The sequence below is a fragment of the Haliotis rufescens genome, unplaced genomic scaffold (assembly GCF_023055435.1).
Source record: "Haliotis rufescens isolate VD_foot unplaced genomic scaffold, xgHalRufe1.0.p SCAF_15, whole genome shotgun sequence".
In the NCBI taxonomy this organism is placed as follows: Eukaryota; Metazoa; Mollusca; class Gastropoda; order Lepetellida; family Haliotidae; genus Haliotis; species Haliotis rufescens.
The window spans coordinates 10,523,823-10,544,664 of NW_025963835.1; the positions used below are offsets into that span (position 1 = coordinate 10,523,823).

General features: G+C 40.4%; 1 protein-coding gene across 1 annotated transcript in view; it reads left to right on the forward strand.

Annotated features, from left to right (window-relative positions):
* The first annotated feature begins 1,526 nt into the window (after positions 1 to 1,526).
* The window catches only part of LOC124110410 (antiviral innate immune response receptor RIG-I-like), a 29,624-nt gene continuing 10,308 nt past the window's right edge, over positions 1,527 to 20,842 (forward strand). Inside the window, exons 1-12 of the mRNA XM_046469762.2 lie at positions 1,527 to 1,767; positions 4,849 to 4,992; positions 5,448 to 5,600; positions 5,901 to 6,080; positions 6,283 to 6,366; positions 6,905 to 7,087; positions 10,408 to 10,640; positions 10,856 to 11,034; positions 12,112 to 12,301; positions 15,113 to 15,287; positions 16,833 to 16,928; positions 19,032 to 19,207. Coding sequence (XP_046325718.2) covers positions 1,620 to 1,767; positions 4,849 to 4,992; positions 5,448 to 5,600; positions 5,901 to 6,080; positions 6,283 to 6,366; positions 6,905 to 7,087; positions 10,408 to 10,640; positions 10,856 to 11,034; positions 12,112 to 12,301; positions 15,113 to 15,287; positions 16,833 to 16,928; positions 19,032 to 19,207 — 1,941 coding nt within the window. The 5' untranslated portion in view covers positions 1,527 to 1,619. The remainder of the gene's footprint in view (positions 1,768 to 4,848; positions 4,993 to 5,447; positions 5,601 to 5,900; positions 6,081 to 6,282; positions 6,367 to 6,904; positions 7,088 to 10,407; positions 10,641 to 10,855; positions 11,035 to 12,111; positions 12,302 to 15,112; positions 15,288 to 16,832; positions 16,929 to 19,031; positions 19,208 to 20,842) is intronic.

Here is a 20,842-nt window from a genome sequence, read left to right on the forward strand (position 1 = left end):
AAATAAATATGTTTTATATCATAACCAATGTCATCATTTATGTCAGTCTTTAGATTAATGTAATCGTGTAATATGAGCATAAACTGTACAAGCATTATTATTCACTGACGGTTTGGTCTTGTATGAATCACACAAGAATTTGTTGATAGGAATTTATTCCTGAATACCAAAATTGGTATTTGTGAATCGAGTAAATTTGGTCTGCATCAAGAATAAGTATCACTTGTTGCAGTTGGGTTTATTTAAGTACATTCACGGTTCGTGAATAAAGACGCGTTTTATGTCACATTAAGAATTGGGGACATTACATTAATGATAAATGTGGGGCGGTCGGGTAGCCTTGTAGTTAAAGCGTTCGCTCGTCACGCCGAAGACCCGGGTTCGATGCCCGACATGGGTATAATGTGTGAAGCCCATTTCTGGCGTTTCCCGCCGTGATATTGCTGGAATATTGCTAAAAGCGGCGTAAAACCATATTCACTCACTCACTCACTAATGATATATGTTGGATGGCGTAGTATTGCTCGTTGTAATCAACTCTGTAAATTGTCTACGCTGGAAATAATTGAAGAAGGGAACCATATTTTTTGGAACGCCCATATTTCACTGCTTCAAGAAATACTGAAGTTTTAATGGAATGCCCCTTACTTGGGTAAGTTCAAAATGTTAATATCTTGTAACGGGAAGAATATTTTAATGAATGTTCCTATTAAGTAATTTGCAATGTGGCCCGTGAAGATCCGTGTTGAAATTGGTCTTCAATAACCCAAGCTTGTCGAAAGAGGCGACTAACGGACTGGCTGACTTGGTTGACACATATCATGGTATCCAAATTGTGTAGTTCGATGCTCATGGTGTCAATCACTGGATTGACTGGTCGTGACTCGATTATTTACAGACCGCCGTCATATGGCTGGAATAATGTTGAGTGCGGCGTTAAACAACAAGCGCCAATGTCCATGTGTAAAATTACTGTACCTGTTTGTCACTGTAAAATGAATCCTACTGAGTGCGGGGGCTATGGCCTTTATACCGAATTAGAATAAAAATGGGCCCAGATGGAAAAAAGATACTACGAGCGAACAAAATATTTATATTTTGTTTAAATCCCAGCTCACCCAGCCCACCAAGCACAAGTCATCGGGTAGAGATTAGGATTAGTCCGAGATCATAATCGTCTATATTCAAACCCATATAACCAGACGCAGCTTAGGGACTCTGCAAAGGGACCTCCAGCATTTTAAAATTCATTTAATTTCAACATAATTTGTAGAAATGTTTTACGTAATGGTTCAGGCACTGTTCAAAAGATACGTTTGACAATCAGCGATGTACACTGGCAAAAACGTAATGAATACCTCCTTTCATTAAAATCCAACATTTTAAACACTACACCTCGCCCATTACTCGCGCTGTGTACCACTATGTCACTTTGACATGCGACAACAACCAATCACTATCCAACCATAGGCCGGGAAATGTAGTGGATTTCCCAGTATGCTAAAATTAGATAGTCGTTTTCGATCGACAGTCGTGAAAGGCCAAGGGCCGAGGCACATACCCCTGCTTGTGACCAGACCTTTTTGGACCGCAGCTCACCTTCTAAACACCCTGCCATTATGGCAGAAGCGGCATTGGAGGTCCCTGTACGTAGTGCCAGTGTAAACAACACAGCCTTTCTGGTGGAGAGTGTTGATATATATCGGGAAATGATCATAAGGAAGGTTCGATGTGGTTCATTCATCGGACATATGTGTTTTCCTGCAAGTAAGTGCCTTCAGGTGCAGCCATTTGATTTTCAGTAGGAGGTGTGTGAAATAATAATAAAGACCCTATTTTAATGCTGATCTAAAACCAAAATCCCGCCCGCCCCTCCTGAAATCAAATGGTTGCTCCCCTTTTGGTCTAACAATGTACGTATTGTTCTCGCCGACGTGGCAAGATGCGAATTCGTTTACTATTTGACACCCACTGATCGCTAATACATAGCTTTACGATACACGCCTTCATAAAGTTGTACCATAGTTTGGAGAAAAAGGGTATAAGATGTCAACAATATCTCTTAATTGACACTCTGACGGAGCTACTCAAGGCCGGTGCATAGCCAGGATAGGACTTTTGTAGGTTGTTTATGAACGCGTGACTCGTAGCTATCGATCTACGACATTGCTGGATCTGACAGTTGACAACTTTGGCAACGTTGGGCCTAATTTCGGTTTCGTTTCATAGAAATGCAGTTCGTTTTCAATGTCAGCAAGCAGCTAATCGATTCGGGTTCTTACTGTGCATGTAAGGCCTAAGGCTTGAACAAACACTTGTTAGTGTTCAAACCCCTTTGTCATCCCATAAAGGTCCAAGTGAGCCTATGGCTGTTGCTGTCAGACGTAGGCCTCCCATCTAAATTGCAACATTATAAGTTCTAGCAGGATTACTAGGGGTACATGGGGTTTCATGCGTCCCGCGTTAGGTTCTTTACCACGAGCCTCCTCCGGATCGTGGTATAAAACCCAACGCGGGACGCATAAAACCCCATGTACCCCGAGTAATCCTGCTACAACGAATTTCATTTTACCGACACGTTTAAATGTGACATTGTAAAAGAATTAACACGAATTCAAAATTGATAGGAAACAGCTGTTAGATTTAGCTGAAGTTAACTTGTGCTGTGTCACGTGACGTCCACTGATTCTGAAAAAAGCGGCTTTTTGCTTTGAAGCGGGGTATAAGGGATTTATTCTGAATCTGAGAAATCAACGTTAAGCCTGTATTGCTCGTGGCGGGGTATAAGAGATTTAATTCCCCGGTGAGAAATGTATAACCCTCCAAGGCGTGTTACACAGTATTTTATCAAGATCACATGGACCAATCAGATATCATCACTCTAACATGGAGGTATGATAAAAGAGTTTATTCATTGTTGATGGTATCGTGGCCCAGAGTACACGATAGTTCAAATAATATGGCCACATCGACATATCATTGTTTCGTATCAATTAAACCAAAAATCGATAGGTATGTAGAATAATATATAGTCGTTATATTTTGATTTCGTAAACCCCCAAACCCCCATTCCCAACTGTAATGAATACAAGTAATGACGCTCATTACACGTTTTTTTTTGCTTTTGGAAGCACAGACATTCAGAGGGAATGGAAGAAATGGGCACCAACGCAGCAGTTCACAAATTAGTTGTTATGTTATTTTCTCGGACACGAAATAATGAACACAAACAGTATTCCAAAGTAAAATTTCTTTGAAAACGTTTCACGGCAGCTTTGATGTCATCGTAGTCGTCATAGCGCTTTCCACGGAGATCTTCTTTCAGTTTAGGAAATTATTTGGTGCCAGGCCTGGCGAGTACGAAGGGTGAAGAAGCTCCTCGTACCAACATTGTCGCACAACAGCCTTTGCAAGTCGAGAGGTGTGAGAAGAGGCATTATCACGAAAAAGTAGCGGCAGTCAGCATTCCTCGCCGCTTTTCCTTGATAGAATCTCTCAGGCGATGGAGCAAATCAGCATTGTAGGCATCTGAGTGAGTGAGTTGGGTTTAACGCCGCTTTTAACAGTATTCCAGTTATATCACGGTGTGTCAGCTTAATGTGGGAGGAAAGCCCAAAGTGATGCAGGTCTCAGACGTTTACCACTTCGGTGAAACCCACGTATGTTGCTGACAAACCTAGAAACATAATCGGGGCGAACCAGGATTCGAACCCACAATCAAAGGGTGCCACCTAATCGTCTTCAGACTTTCTAAGTAATCACCAAGGATCACACCCTTTGCATCACAGAATACAGTGGCCATAACCTTCTTCACTGAACTTGAAGACATGCCATTCCATGGATCGACGTTTTGACTCGAGATCATAGTGGTAGACCCATTTTTCATCATCCGTTACAAGTCTCTTTTTGAATTTGACGAAATCTTTCTTAATTAGCACTAAACTCTATCTGGCAATGTCAGTTCTTTTTTTCATTAAGATCAGAATTTAGAAACTTTGTCACCCAACGAGCAGTATCTTATTCATCTGTAAATGTTCACGAATAACTGTTTCAGTGGCTTAGACCTGTGTCTTCCTCAAGTTTCAGCAATGGTAATACGTCTATCTGAAAATAGGAGTTTTTTCTATCTACCTGATTGAATCTTCATCGATGGACGTTGAGGGACGTCCAGACCTAGGGTCATCATCAAGGCTTGTTCTCCCAGCCTTAAACATAGCTGCCCAACGATTGAAAGTGGAATAGCTAAGGCACTCATCCCCATACAAAAACTTTGACTGCTTGGTTCTCGTTCTTTTCCATTTCTGTGTCCATTTGGACCCCTATCGCGTTCAACTGGCTGTCACAAAAATATACAAACGGCCTCAACAGACCAAATACACTTGAAGTACTCAAACAATGTACTACATGACTAGTTCACTTAATTATGGCCCATGGTTGTAAGGTGGTCAGGCTTAGGACGTTTTTGCCTGCCATTGTAAATCCATGCAAAATTGAAAAATAGGATTCCGACTCAATGTGTAACTAAGCTAGTACAATTGCAACAAACTTGATAGGTTCTAATTAGCTTTTTTTATTCAGGTGTACAACCGACGTGTTTTCTGATAAACAAGTGACTTGCCTTTGCGTGTTTTTGTGACGGGATCCCGTTGGAGCAGGAAACGCTCACCTGTTCGCGAACCCCAAGGGATCATCTCTGTGTGATATTGATTCATGTACACATGTTTATGATATAGTCATAATTGTACGATGCATTGGCAGATATGTCTTATAATTATGGAAAGGCTTTTGTCGCTTTTATTTAGCTTTTCTTTAATAAATCGTCTATTGATGACTAATGACTCACCACAGGTTTTCAGAAGACAATCCGAGACATACTGGAAAATGAAAATCAGGATCAACAGATGAAAGCTACGACAATATTCCTGGACTACCTCAAGGAACGGAGAGATCCCCGGGACTATGTGCTGTTCATGCAACTGCTGGAACAGAATGGTAGGAACCCGTCCACATTTAAATGTTTTTAATGCATTTCTGTTTATCATTAGTCGAGTAGTAATTCTACAATGACACTGACGAATGCTTGATTCTGATTGGTCAAAATACCATTAGATACCGCAAAATAAACAACCCTTTAAACAGGAATACTTGCGCGTGAATGCATTGACATATCGATAGTCTACATATCGATGCATATTTGTATTTGCCGATTAGAACTGTCTACGTTCGATATTAGAACATTATCAGACTGCACAAGAACTTGGTCACAACAGCTTGAACATGATCAAATCTAGTTTAGAACACAATTGTGGATATAAGTATATATTCTTACTCAAAACATGTGGATTCATCATATTAGATTGGGTTTCAATAAAATATAAATTTTCATATATTTCGCCGAATTTTACATAACTAAAGAAGACAAGCATATTTGATACTTATGATTTCAGGTTATGATGCTTTAGCAGAATTCCTGAAGGGGGAAACGGATCTTCATAAAGACGGAGAACACATGAGACTGATGAAATTCTTTGTTGAGGACATCAGTAATAGAATTGATGTAGAAGCTCTCTATCCATGTCTCGTTCAGGGCAACTGGTTGGGTAGGTTCTCATCACTTCCGAAGACCGCTTCTAGTGATGACTAATTATCTTCGCTTTTCACTTTTTAGGAACAAGTTGCAATAGGTTGAAAGATACACTTATATCTTAATCAATTGACAACGTAAAATGTTTTTTTATTGCAAGTTCGCATTTACAATGGTTAATTCCTTGTTCTTCATTTCCAAAATATGCACGTGTTGAAAATATGTGAACACAACTGATGGAGGGTATGCCAACGTATCACATCATCAAAGTCGTGTGGGTCAAAATGAGTCCTTACTATGTCCTTTATTGTACCAGATAAAGAAGACGGACAGCGCCTGAGAAACATAGCGACAACAACAGGCAGGATCCCTGCTGCCAGGTGGCTGGTTCTGATGATTCTTCCTCGCCGGAAGAAGAACTGGCTCAAGCAATTTCTGCAGCTTCTTCGGGATAATGGTTTTGACGAACTGGTTGAATGGATCGAAGGAGATGTCAGTGAGTGGATGCTACTTCTGCATAGAACGTGCTAGTGGTCACTTAACCACTTCATGTCAGTGGAGACAGCAGGAACCATAATGTATAGCTCCAAATCCTTAAAGGATAATGAATTCAAACCATTCCTTTTTGTATTCAGGTACTTGTCGTAAGCATATAAGAATGTGTCTTGAATGTTGTTATCTATATAACTTCGTACCAGGTTATCCAGGTTCCGCTGACGGTTGCGATTCATCTGAATACGAAACAAGAAGTGATGACACAGTGTCAATGAATAACTTGTCAGGTTTGTAACAACATAAATGATATCATGTTTATTAATTCTGACCAAATCTCCAAATGTTTACACTCATCATCATTTATATGATCTCCTTAAATTCGGATTTTTTTAATTTTCGGGTCATAATAGTTCCTCGGTGCCCATGGTTGCAATACAAACGACTAGAATGAGAATCAGATGGTCTTAATATATAACATGGCTACATGTGTGTCAACGTACGTAATGAAATTAACATTCACTCACTTTTCTCAATCGAGAAACATCACCAACCATCAGCATAGTTTTATTATTACAAGGATACACTAGAACGTCGTATCTTAATGCCTGATAATTGTAAACAAATTGTATACAGTTTTTTTTCATTTAACAGGTCCATGTCATGTGCAATGTCATCTTCTAAAACAGTGGAAACATATGTTTATTTTTAACTGGTGCTTTTTATTTTACACTTCCCTCAGTTAAATCTTAAAGCTTACTGTATTTTAAACAGCCCGCAAATACATACTTGATTTACACTGTGCTTTACCGATGTGTGTTTGTTAAGCTTCAGGTGCCGCTTACAGCTTGAAAAATAATTTGGATCTAATCCCAGATGAAGATGAAACAAAACGTCCATTTACATATCTTGAAAAGACAGGGCCTAGACGTGGTGACGTTTTAGGACTGCCTCTTAAGGACCTACGCATGGTTGACAAGTGGGTGGAGAAGACTTTAGACATTCCAAGAGGTATGTGTTATGATGCCATCAGACCGCCTGCCCGGAGAGGGGAGGGTCGTGGGTTCGATCCCCGGCCGCGTCATACGAAAAAAACGTTAAATGCATGGCGCTCAGTATTAAGGGGCTGAAACAAGGACTAATCGGCTCGGAGTCAGTTCACTGTGTCTGAGTGGGGTATTCATGTTAAACCGTGGCATGGTATCTCAGTGGGCTAGCACAATAAATTTGCCGTTAGTCCAGAGTAGTACAAACACACACAAACGGTTTTACAAGTGCAATAATATTGAACACAACGTTAAACCCCATTTCACCTCAACTTACCTGTGATGTCATCTCAGGAATAATAGATATGAAACGTATCCGTGTTGATTGTGGCATGAGAAATTCATCCCTGCTCTGGTCAAAAATAAATTTCAAAAATATCAAAAGCAGCAAGAAAAGAAACCTATAAATTTTAATTCAGATAATGGGGAGGATTACAATGAAATCTTTTCCATTCATGAACTCAATACTGCCCTTGGGCAAGCTCATGACATTGCTGCAGGGTCTGATAATATGCATTATCAACTCTTAAAACATTTACCGCAATCCTGTTTAGAAACCCTCTTGATGATATTTGATAAAATATGGACGTCAGGAGAATTTCCTTCTTCATGGCGTGAAGCTATCATTGTTCCCGTACCTAAACCTGGACGTGATCATACTGATCTTTCCAATTATCGACCAATTTCATTGACTAGTTGCGTTTGCAAAACCATGGAACGCATGGTCAGTAACAGATAAACCTGGTACTTAGAATCCAATAACTTAATCACAAATATCCAATGTGGATTCCGTAAAAATCGCAGTACCATTGACCACTTAGTTCGACTGGAGTCATTCGTTAAGAATGCCATTGTAAATAAGCAACATGCAGTGTCTATCTTTTTCGATCTAGAAAAAGCATATGACACTACATGGAAGCACGGAATTTTAAAAGATTTACATGACTTTGGATTGCGAGGCCGTTTGCCTCAATTTATATCCAAGTTTTTAACTGACAGGCAATTTCAAGTCCGCGTGGGTTCAACCCTGTCTGATCATTATAATCAGGATCAGGGTGTCCCACAAGGCAGTATTTTGTCTGTCACTTTGTTTAGCATCAAAATCAACAGTTTAGCAAAGGTTTTAAACGATTCAATTGATGGATCGTTGTTTGTGGATGACTTTAATGTTTCTTGCCGTTGTAGGAACATGCATACAATTGAGAGGCAAATGCAATTGTGTTTAAATAAAATCCAAAAATGGTGTTTAGAAAATGGCTTTAAATTTTCCAAATCTAAAACTAACTGTATTCATTTTTGCAGAAAATATAAACCTCACAAAGACCCAGAACTAATATTAGATAACTCCCCCATTAAAGTTGTAAAAGAAGCGAAATTTTTGGGTATAATTTTTGATCATCATTTAACCTTTTTACCACATATATAAAATACTTAAAGAATAAATGTCTGAAAGCCCTAGACTTGTTAAAAGTTGTCTCTAATACCAAGTGGGGAGGGGATCAGAAAACCCTACTCCAACTATACAGAGCTCTTATACGCTCTAAACTTGATTAAGGCTCCATCATCTATGGTGGGGCTTGTAAGAGCAATTTAAGATTATTAGACACTATTCATCACCAAGGCCTGAGGCTTTGTCTTGGAGCCTTCCGAACTTCACCTATTCACAGTTTGTATGTGGAGGCTGATGAGCCATCCCTTAAACACCGACGCATTAAATTATCTTTACAGTATATCTCTAAATAACGTTCTACTAAATCTAATCCAGCGTATGACTGGGGATTTAATCCACTTTACGAAAATCTCTGTAATAAAAAATCTTCTCTTATTCCACCACTTGGAATAAGATTACAATCTGATATTTCTGCTGCGCAAATCAATCTGGGAAACATTGCCCAAACTCAGCTTTTCTCTTCTCCACCATGGCAGTTAGTGAAGCCAGAGGTGGACTTAACATTATCTCATCTCATGAAATCCGACACGAATCAACTAATTTATCAACAGCAATATAATGAATTACGAGGCACATATGATACTTATAAATCTATATTTACAGATGGATCCAAGGATGGTGACGCTGTTGCCAGCGCCACCGTCATTGGATCCAGGACTATCTATTCCCGGTTACCAGATAACTGTTCTATTTTCACAGCAGAAGCAAATGCTATTCTAACAGCACTAAATTATATCAACAATCAAACTAAACATAAAGAATTCATCATTTTTTCAGACTCTCTTTCTTGCCTTCAGGCTATAAAAAACATGTCTTCCACACATCCAATTTTAAAAGAAATTATTGAATTGTTTAATCATCTTGCTACTGGCCAATACGACATCGTTTTCTGTTGGTTGCCCAGCCATGTCGGAATCACTGAGAACACAATGGCCAATGCTGCTGCGAAGGCAGCACTCAACAAATCTGTGACGCCACTTCTTGTCTCTTATAGCGATATCAAATCTGTAATTAGATGTTACATACGAGACTTGATGCAAAAGAAGTGGGACACCCAGGTAGGTATAAATAAATTACATGACATTAAGCCAAAAATCGGTTACACCTACTTGGGTTGTCAGTCCAGAATTGAAGAGGTCGTATTAAGACGATGTCGTATTGGCCATTCTCGTTACACAAATGATAATTTGTTTTGTATAAAAATAAATGATATTTTACCATAAGTAGAATACATTGATATCTATGAATGTTTGTGGCTGTATCCTCGAAGGTGGTTAACGTAGTGTAATATTATTGTCCCCCTGAGAGGGTATCGTAAGTCCAAAATATTCAAAGTATGTTATTCCTACTATAGTTTTAATCGTAGCATATGTGTTCTTTTAATTTGGCTAAATTTCCCAATAATCGCCAACAGCTGAAGGGCTGATGTAAATCCGGCTGGGGTCCATGCAGGTAGCAAAAGTACTGTAAGTCCCCATGGACCCCAGTATGGTGATCTTCCTTCAGTTGTTGGAGATCAATAGCCTGATTTTATAATGTATTGTTATGTATCGTAGTATCCATTTTATGATTCAATACTAGTTTTAAATATTTCTCTGTGATATGTCTAGTAGTTTTACTGCCCGTCGTTGGCAGGTTTTTATACGTTTCAAAGTATTTATAATCTTTAATCTTGATAGTCACGATATGGCTGAAATATTGCCGATGTGACTTAAAACTTAACTCACTCACTCACTCACTGGTAAAAAATATGATTATTTGTGACATTTTACTTAGATATAAAATTTGGTTTATTTCTTAATGTAATGACTAGGTGTTGATACATGTTCTTTCAGACATTGACGATGTGAGTTTGGTATCAAGTATTGAGGAAAACGCACTACAAGACCTTAATGATCATGACTTTGTTTCACATGAACTAATGGAGACACGAGCTAACGTCTTCAAACCTCTCGAAAACCGACCATACCAAGACGAGTTGGTCAATGCGGTCGCTGACGGGAGCAATGCCATCATTATAGCGCCTACAGGATGCGGAAAGACAGTGGTGGCTCTCAGAATCATGCAGGTAGTTACACAATGAAAGCAAATATTTTACAATTTTAAGTTATCTGTACACAATGATGTGCGCAGACTCGCGTGGAAGAATGGTCGAATATCATTATAATATTCAGTCGTTACTGAGGTGGCGGCGTATACATATGATGAAAGGTCACCATATAGACAATACAGTGCGCTCATGATTGGTAATCTGAAAATGATAACCGTATTCTCTCTGAACAGGAGCACCTTCAGAAGATGCAAGGTCGCGGGAAAGTTGCTTTTTTTGCCAATGAGGTGACACTGGTAGACCAACAGCATGACATGTGTAAGGGACACATTGAAGAGTCAGTCAAGACAGGGATGATTGTTGGAGAGACGAAGGATAAGAGCAAAATACCCCTTGGGGATTTAATCAGACAGTGAGTGCAGACAGAGTTTTATCGCAGTTTGTAAACACTAGACCTATACCAGTAGGTCTTTGAAGATCAGTGTCATCATTTCTATTGACGATAGCAGTACTGGTTGTCATGGAAGTATCTAAAAGAGTGAGTGGAATTCGTAAAGGGAAATACAAAACCAGGAACATGCATCTCAGGAATAAAAAAAACCGTGATTTAATTTAGAGAGAAAAGGCTGGATCTTCTTAATGTACCAATATTATATGTGGCGGAACCCTGCTTAATCAAGCTGAAAATTCAAACCAATATGGAGATGTGTGCTTAATTTGCATTATCTGTATCTTTATGGTCCATTATCCTGAAAGACACAAATTGTATATACCACACAAACCATCAAAGTGTAGATCACAGTGCTTATCGATCAGCCTCAACCCGTGCTCGTTGGTTAAGCAAAAGGGTATTACTAAACGTCTGCCTCACTTTGAGCTCTCCTCCAAAATCCCCACATAGGTACAATGTGAGAAGTTGTTATATTGCTGGAATATTGCTAAAAAAGCGGCGTAAACCATACTCACTCACTCACTCCACAAAATCAAGCTGACACGCCGTGATATAACTGAAAGATTTGTAGTGTTAAGTCAATTTATTATCAATCTATATCAGTTTATGATACAAACTATGCCAGCAATATCACAGTGGGAGACACCAGAAATGGGCTTCACACATTGTACCCGCCTCGGGAATCAAACCCTGGTCTTATGCGTGACGAGCGAACGCTTTAACCACTAGGCTACCCGACCGCCCCTTCAGTCTCAGTGACTTGGTTGAAGCATGCCATCGTATCCCAATTGCGTAGATAGATGCTAATGAAGCCTGTCACTAGTTTGTCTGGACGTGATTCGATTATTTACAGACCGTTGTCATATAGCTGAAATAGTGCGGCGTAAAACGACGAACGAACAAACAAACGTATTTTAATCTACTAGTATATGATTTTCCTAATTACCCTGTCTCATTGTACTAAATGCATTACCTAGGCCTCATTGAAAGTGAAGAAAACATCAAATGCCTTCACTCACCCTGTCTTCCACTCTTCAGAACTGACATCCTGTTCATGACGCCTCAGATCATTGTAGATGCCATAGCAGACAAAGCCATCGACTCCTTGTCGATATTCACATTGCTTGTGTTTGACGAATGTCACCACGTGCTGTCCAAACACCCTACCAGCAAGATCATGGCTATCTACATCGACCGGAAACTGGAAGGAGTGACACGTCTGCCTCAGGTATGTGACACCTGAAACGGTAAAGCCCGTTGACATTAAGTATTCTAGAAAGACATCACAATCTTCAGAGTTTCTCGGGTTTACTTTGAGCCAGTTCAACATCACCAGCATCTCGATTTCATTTATGAACAAGATTTCAAACACTTGTGTGATGTGGGGGGAGGTAGTGGTTGTGAGTGTGTTGTTTGCGTGCGTGCGTGCCTGCGTGCGTGCGTGTTGGGAGTGGGGTTGTGTGTCTTGTCATCTCCAACTGTAAATCTTCTTTGACATTAAGTATCCTGGAAAGACGCCTATCTTCACACACTTCTGTGATGTGCGATGTGTGTGTTTAGGGGTCGGTGTGTCTGTATGTGTGTTGTTGGGAGTGGTGTGTGAGTGTTGTTAGGGTGATGTGTAGGTATGAGTATTGGGGGTCGTGTGTGTATGTTTGTATTTTGGGGTAGTGTGTGTGTTTGTATTGAGGGTTGTGTGTTGGGGATAGGGTGTGTGTGTGTGTTGGGGATAGGATGTGTATGTCGGGGCTTGTGTGTTTGAGTGGTTGGGGTTGCGTTGGGATTGGAGTGTGCATGTGTATCTGTGTGTTCGGGTTTGGGATGGGTTGTGGATTGCATATGTTGGTGTTGTGTGTATGTTGAGGGTTGGGTATGCGTATTGAGGGTAGTGTGTGTGTTTGGGGTGGAGTGTTTATATGAGTGTGTGTCTGTGTGCGTTGGGGATTGCGTGTGTTGGTGTTGTGCGTATGTCCTGGTGGTTGCGTGTGTATTTAGGGTAGGGTGTGTTGAGGCTGGTGTGGGTGTTGAGGTAGTGGTTTTGTGTGTGTTTGCACTGTGTGTTGTGAGTGGTGTGTATGTGTGTATAATGGGGTGGGTGTTTGTGTTTTGTAGGTGTTTGGGGGTGGTGTGTGTGTGTGTGTTGGGAGTGGGGCTGTGTGTTTTAGGATGGTATGTGTGTGTGTTGGGTTTTGGGTGTAAGTTTGGTGTGCAGTGCATGTTGTGGCAGATATGTGTATCTGTTGGGCGTGGTGTGTGTGTGTGTGCGCGCGTGCGTGTGTGTGTGTGTGGCATGGATGTAGTGCGTGTGTTGGGTGTGTATGTAGTGAAGATAGGGTCGGGTCTCTAGCTTAGAAATAAATGTCAATATCCAATTTGTTTCCATGGCAACAACTACAGTTTCATCAAAACACTTGACAAGATCAAGCAAGGCATTCGAGTTGTATGTTCAGTTTAAATTGCCAGTGTCAGCTTTGATTTAAGACCCAGCATTGCCATGGCTTATGCGAGAAATAACTCCATTGGTAAACCTGAAGTTGGCACATCACAAGCATCGGTGTCAATGCAAGTCAATTTCAACAATGCCAAGAATACAATTTTCTGCCTTTGGGCACGATGTCGGCAACCTGACAACTACCACAGATCGTGGACACTCAGGGAGACCACACATCACCAAAGCAGCCAATAGTTCGAAACAGGACACACCCTAGCCTGCGACGAACACAGCAAAACAAATGATTGTTTGACGCCCCATAAATATATATCTGCACAATAACCGTTTACGACCTGCGGAATCCGTGCAAGAAGGCCCTTTGTGTGCATTATTTTTTCTCAAGGACATTGACTTCAGAGGCTGCAGTGGCTTCCCCAATGTTAGATAAAGTAACGAATCCTGTTTCCTTCTTCAAAAGAGAGAGTATGTATGTGTATCCGCTATGGGAGGAGCTTTAAACTGGATGTAGACAAGAAGGTCGTTTTTCAGTATGACAATGATCGTCCACACACACAAATGATTTCCTTTGAGCTCAGAACATACACGTAATACCGTGGCCGTCAACGTCACCCACAATGAGCATATGTGGAATGAGCTAGAACGACGTCAACGTTAAACAGGGCCACTGTATCTGCAGCGATAAGCAGGACTCTTCGGGAAGAATGTGATGACATTCTACAAGATGTGATCCGCAGGATTTTTGGTTCCATGGACAGGAGGTGCCCTGCAGTTATTCAGGCCAGTGGTGGGCACACGCGGTACTTGGCCTTATGACTGTCGTGCTTGAGATTGTGGCTTAACCGCTACGTGTAAAGACGTCTCCATTAACGTTTGGTGAATTATGTTTCACTGTGTAATCTGCCAAACACACATGTCCCATGCATCGCTTGTAAGCCTTGTTTAAGTCAGAGAATAATTTGTCAAATACCACAGATGCATTTATTTTAAGGGCAAGTATATTTCTATTCTATAATATTCACATATTGCCCCCACATCAACAAACCGAATCCGGGACTCGGGCATAACGCACGGAAGCTATAACCAAAAAAAGCGAAAAACAAAACAAACCCGAATTTTATATACATGTAGATCACTAAATCTATCAATAATTTTACTGTTGCTCTGATAACTAACGTTTTTTCCATATATGGAACAAAGTTTTATCTATTTATTATATTAATCTTTAGGATCAACAAACCAGTTCACAATATTTGAATACATTTATATCTCGATATTCTTTTGTCGAGCTAAACTTATCTTATGGACCCTAGGATTGCTATGCTAGTCCTAAAAGGCGACTTAATGGGATCGGATAGTCAGCCTCGGTGGCTTGATTGCGTGTCATCGTAGGTAGGACATTGCTCTGTTTCGATGCCAGATTCGATTATTTACAGACCGACGTGATTTCGCTGGAATGTATGGACTCCAAGAAGGGACATCGTCGCGTAGTTGTCGTCACATGTAGAACACACAACCAAAATGTAACAATCTCGAGGAAGTGTGAATATTGAAATTTGCGGCGTTAAACAACATTGACCAACTTTACAGGTGGTGGGACTGACAGCATCCGTCGGAGTAGGGAAGAAGAAAGAAGCCACCTTAAAGAGAGGGGCTACTACTCACATCAAAACCTTATGTTCTACCATGGATGCGACAGGAGGCTTGGTGACAGTCAGGAAGAACAAGGAGAATCTTGATGAACACACCTATTTCGTGGAGACAGGTAATTCGTACAAAACACTTATCCTGAACCACAGTAGTAATGATATGTCCTTTCTGCATTGTTAAAGGTTATATAAGCCGACTTCTTACTATTCATTCCTTATTTTATGATGTCACAAATTAATTATTAATATCACATGTTCGATTTTACACGATTTGTTTTCAAAATAGGGTAATAAATAGCAAAAAGGCACCTTTTCAAAGAACTGTGTCAGTATTATTGAACCAGGAAACCCAGGAAGTTGTGTCTCTCCCAACGGTATACAGAGCTTGGCCATCTGTAAAACGAGTATAGGTCTGGCCAGGGTACTTAGATGATGATACTTAACTCACCATGGTATATGCATGTTTAAAATTGGGCAACATTCATCCTTCTATTGTCCCCCCCAAAAATGAAATATCAATAGTGTTTTAGAAGGTTGTGCAAATGAATTACATTTAAGACTTAAAGGTGAACATAAAACATGTTTTACTCATTTATTTACATAATTAACCTGTATGTGAAATAGTAGTTATACAGAGAATTATTCATACATGTTTAGGGGGCACGGGTGGCCCAGTCGTCTAAGGCGCCGCGATTCGCTGCGCCGCGATTCGCTGTGCAGAGTTGCGTCCCTTGGGCACGCCAGAAACCTATGATTGTGGGTTCGAATCTCGGTTCGCCCCGATTATGTTTCTAGGTTTGTCAGCACAATACCCGTGCTCGTTGGTTTCACCGAAGTGGTAAACGTCTGAGACCAGGTAGATCAGTCCCGATTCTTGCAAACGTCTGGCCATGGCATGCCCTGTGAATGGATAACTTCTATAATTGAAGTGATGCCAAATGCCATGAACATATTACCAAAATTAGTATAATTTTTTGCCTAGAGTTTTGTGAAGAAGGCGACTCCCGTGATATGGAGATCTGAATTCTGGGTTTCTTTAGAAACATGTCATGGGGCGAACCAGCCTGGCATTTCTTTTAGAATTCTGAACTATTTATGTCTGTATTTCTGAAGTATAACATCCTTATAGCCCTGGGTTCCACTGTAACTTCGTGGTTGTTGACACTCGATGTTACATATGTAAAGCGTTACACCAGGAAACATGATTCAACCATTATATAAACAAACACTTACCTTTTCACGTTAGAAAGTGGAAGATATATGTTCCAAATCCACTCTAGTATTGCAAATGCCAGACGTTTCGACATGGTACGAGGTCTTGCACTGGCAAGACTATATGTTTACGGGGGGCACGGGGGGCCCAGTTGTCTAAGGCACCGCGATTCGCTGTGCAGAGTTGCGTCCCTTGGTCACGCCAGAAACCCATGAATGTGGGTTCGAATCTCGGTTCGCCCCGATTATGTTTCTAGGTTTGTCAGCACCATACCCGTGCTCGTGGGTTTCACCGAAGTGGTAAACGTCTGAGACCTGCATCACTTCGGGCTTTCCTCCCACATTTAGCTGACGCCGCGATATAACTGGAATACTGTTAAAAGCGGCGTTAAACCCAACTCACTCACTCACTCATACATGTTTATCCCATTATGTTTCTTGTAATTTAGCTATCAAGAAAACAAATGAACGATCATCCGACCCCTTTAAGCAATGCGTAGTTGGCATCATGATGAAGATTGAAGAAAGAATGTCAAGTCATGAGTGTAAGTAAAGTTTAATAAAACGCTCCATATTTATTGCTCAATAATGCAAAATGTACAAATCATTGTAACCTTATATATATCGTTGCCCCTTCTAGATGACGAGGCAGCAGTATATAACAATTAAGTATAGTTTCACTATGAACCACACTAATCAACTCTGATGGCTCCGTGGTTTAGTGGATAGAGCGTCTGCCCGGAGAACGGAAGGCCGTGGGTTCGATCCCCGGCCGCGTCATACAAAAATAGGTTAATTGATGGTACTTGTTGTTACACTGTCTGGCGCTCGGTATCAAGGGATTAACACAAGGATTGGTCGGCTAGAAGTCAGCATATGTGTCTGGGTGGGGTATACATGTTAAACTGCGGCATCTCATAAGTGCAACCACCTTGAATGTGACGTTAAACACATTTCACTTCACCTCTGTTTGAAAAGGGTTGTTTAAGACCTTGCTGCCTAATTGCACAACCAAATACGTGTTTTGGAACAGAAGACTCTATTGCCACTAAACAGGACACTGTATTGGAGTGTGACGCGCGGCACGTGGACACATGCACCGTAGTAGCTGTTGATTTTAGTGATTTGAAGTGATTGCAAAGGTCTGCAACTGCTTAAATATTAATCGTAGATGTGTTTGTCCCACAGGAATCATCATCGGATATAATAGAAGTGTCAAAGCTAAATTAGGAAAACCTTTCAACCCCTGCTGCTGTTTATGTCGATCGGATTGCGCATGTTTAAGGTTTTAGTCTAGAGGTTTATTATCCCCCTGGCATACAAAGCGGGGAGATATAGCGACCAGCCAGTCTGTCTGTCGGTCGGTCCGTCCGTCTGTCCGTCCGTAATCATTTCCTTTTCCGGGGCAGAACTCGAAAACAATTCAGTGTATTTGATCGAAACTTGGCAAATCTATCAGTCACATACTGAAGTGGTGCCTTTTGATATTAAGAATTTTAGAAATCTTTATTTTTTACGTTTCGATGGCAACAATTTGGACTTTGGTTCTGTAAGGGTGGTGTTCATTTCCGGAGCGTAACTCAAAAACCCAGGCACATACTGAACTGGTGCCTTTTGCTATTTAGGAATTTTAGAATTTTTTATTTTTTACGTTTCCATGGCAACAAGTTGGATTTAAGTTATAATATAGGGTGGGTCCACTTATGGAGTATAACAAATAAACTGTTAAATATTTCCTTGCCAAACATTGTATGTCTAGATATAAAGCACATACTGAACTGATGCCATTTGATATTAAGGAGTTTTAGAAATGTTTATTTTATAATTTCCATTGCAGCTATTTTGATATGGGCTGAGAGAAATGTTGGGTCAGTTACCTGGTTTGGTCCCATAACGTGTTAAAATGGGCGGGGTATATCGATAACTTCGTTGACTATACGCTTGTTTAGTTATTGTTTCTTGTAATTTGTCAGTTGTTTGCATAAAAAAAAACACAGAAACACACGTTTTACTTTCTATTTCATATGGATGCGACCATGGTGGATCTTTTGTGGGTAAACAATGTATGCTTCTTCAAGAACATTCAACTCTTGACTCATTACATACAGAACTGCACATTTACTTGTGGTTTCTTGACAGACAGCTGCCGGGGGATATGTCATCTTTCTGATGACTCTTGTTAGTCTCTAGCCATTAAAGGCAATAGAAGGCAATTAGGCAATTACTTCCATCACTGACAACCAGAAGGTCGGTACATCAGGGTTCTCCCGTCGGCTTTGAGCAGCTGGAACCTGCTCTCATCAGAAAATAGCACACATTACCAATTCCGAATTTGCCCAACTGTTTTGGTCTTCCATATCGTAGCCTGTCTGCAGTTCTACCAGTCACCCTGTAATGCTGCATCAGCTTGGTGATCGTCGTTTTCGAACAACGCATGAATCTTGCAGCTTGTGTTGTATACTCACCAGGGAAATGAGATCTACTTATTAAATATGTGTAGCAATACTGATCTGCTGTGCAGGTTGGAAGTCAGGCCCTAATAAATAACTTATATTACACACTGTATATCGGACAGACTTTAATGTCCCATCCTGAATGGCACGTGTTCCAATATGCCCTCTCAGCCTTTTTCTGTGTTTTGTTCCCAGCCGAGCTTGGAATTGAAACAGAGGATGAACCTCTTGGTGGCAAGTTCAAGCCATACGCAGTCAGAGGGACAATGCAGTATCACCAGTGGCTCTATAAGCTGTACTACACAGTTATTCCCAGCATAAGAAATATCGACTTCCGTCGCTCGTATATCACGTGTGTGCAGCATCTGGTCGTGAGTATATAATCACAATAAATAAGGTCAATATTAATTGACTTTAAAATCATATGTACATAACGACACACAAGACTAGGGCTTTCATGTTCATGAAGAATTTAACTTCATGAAATTCATGGATGGCCTAGTTGACAAATTTAGGTGCTGCGATTCGTACTGATAACTGCTGATTGTCCGTTCGTATAAAAGATATATGTTAACATTCAGTATTATACCTAGTTTGACAGCACCCGTGTAACATAACAAAACTCATAAATGTTCCAAGACCACATGCTTTATTCGTTATTAGTCAGTTGGTCAAGTGACACACGCGATATAGCATTATACCCTGTATGTCACATCTGTCTTTACTGAGTTGCTTCACATGGGTGAAATATCAAACACGTACAAAGTTATATACGTTTGCTAGACAGTATCGATGAGTGACATGTTGGTGTTGTTAGTGAAGGTTCTGGTTGATTTATTTCACTTCCAGGTCCCACTGGTCAAATAGTTCAGTATTGTTAAAGTTTAACTTACATCAACTGTAATTCTAACATATCCTTAGAACACTGTAATCTACAGATTGTTTGAGAACACAGCTAAAATTAGAGATAACAATCACTGATGGAGCCGGTGGTTGCTAGCACATGATTCACCGATGAAATTTATCACAGTCATAGTTGTTCAGTCTACCAGGCCTGCTATACGTGTGCATATTGTTGGCCCGTCTTGTTCAATATCAGGAGCCCCTTTGGCTCCTGCTCTGACGATGAACTGGTACTGGAGATGGCAATGTTGGATCAGATGGCATATTGAGCCGTACACTGACAGGGGAATTCAGTGCAAGGGGAGGTAATTCGCTAGAACATCGATCATAGGTGAGGTGAGGTGAAATTGGGTTTAACGTCGCGTCCAAGATTTTTGTACTTATATGGCTACGTGCATGTGCGGGTTTGTATGGCTGTATCCCGAAAATTGGACGAAATGGTGTGGGACCTTCCCATTTCTGAACTGACCATCCACTTCTGATTAAACTCAAAATGCACCTGAATCCCTTGTCTTCTTTTGAAGCGTTTTCAAACTGGTTGAGTTTCTCGGCACTCATAAGAAAGTTTGTTTTCAATGATTCAAGATTCAAGATTCAAGATTCTTTATTCAGTATTTTGGGCCATGTGGCCTAGAGTACAATTACAATAACAATAATTGCTGCGTCACGTGATGTCAGGAAAATAAATACATGTAGTCTTATTTCACATTAAATACACGATTTAAGTATAAGGCCAAAGCCTTTACAATGTTGATATTTTTGGAGTTGAGTAGATTACATAAACTGTGATTATCATGATGGACATTGGATAACCAAGGCAAATAGTGGTTTCTGACAGAAGAATATTTTGAACATATAAACAAAACATGAAATTCATCCTCTAATTGTCTCCCTGTACAGTGGGTACATAGATATAAACTCAAGTCTTCATTTGTATGTTTTGACTTTCGTAGCATGTTAATCTTAAAACCGTGTAGCGATATTCTGAATTTACAATATGCTCTCCTGAGTGATTTATTCGTGAGATTACTGATGTAAAATTCTGGCTGTAAAAGTGATTTCAAATTTGCATAATGTGACAGATATTTTGATGAAGAAATAGA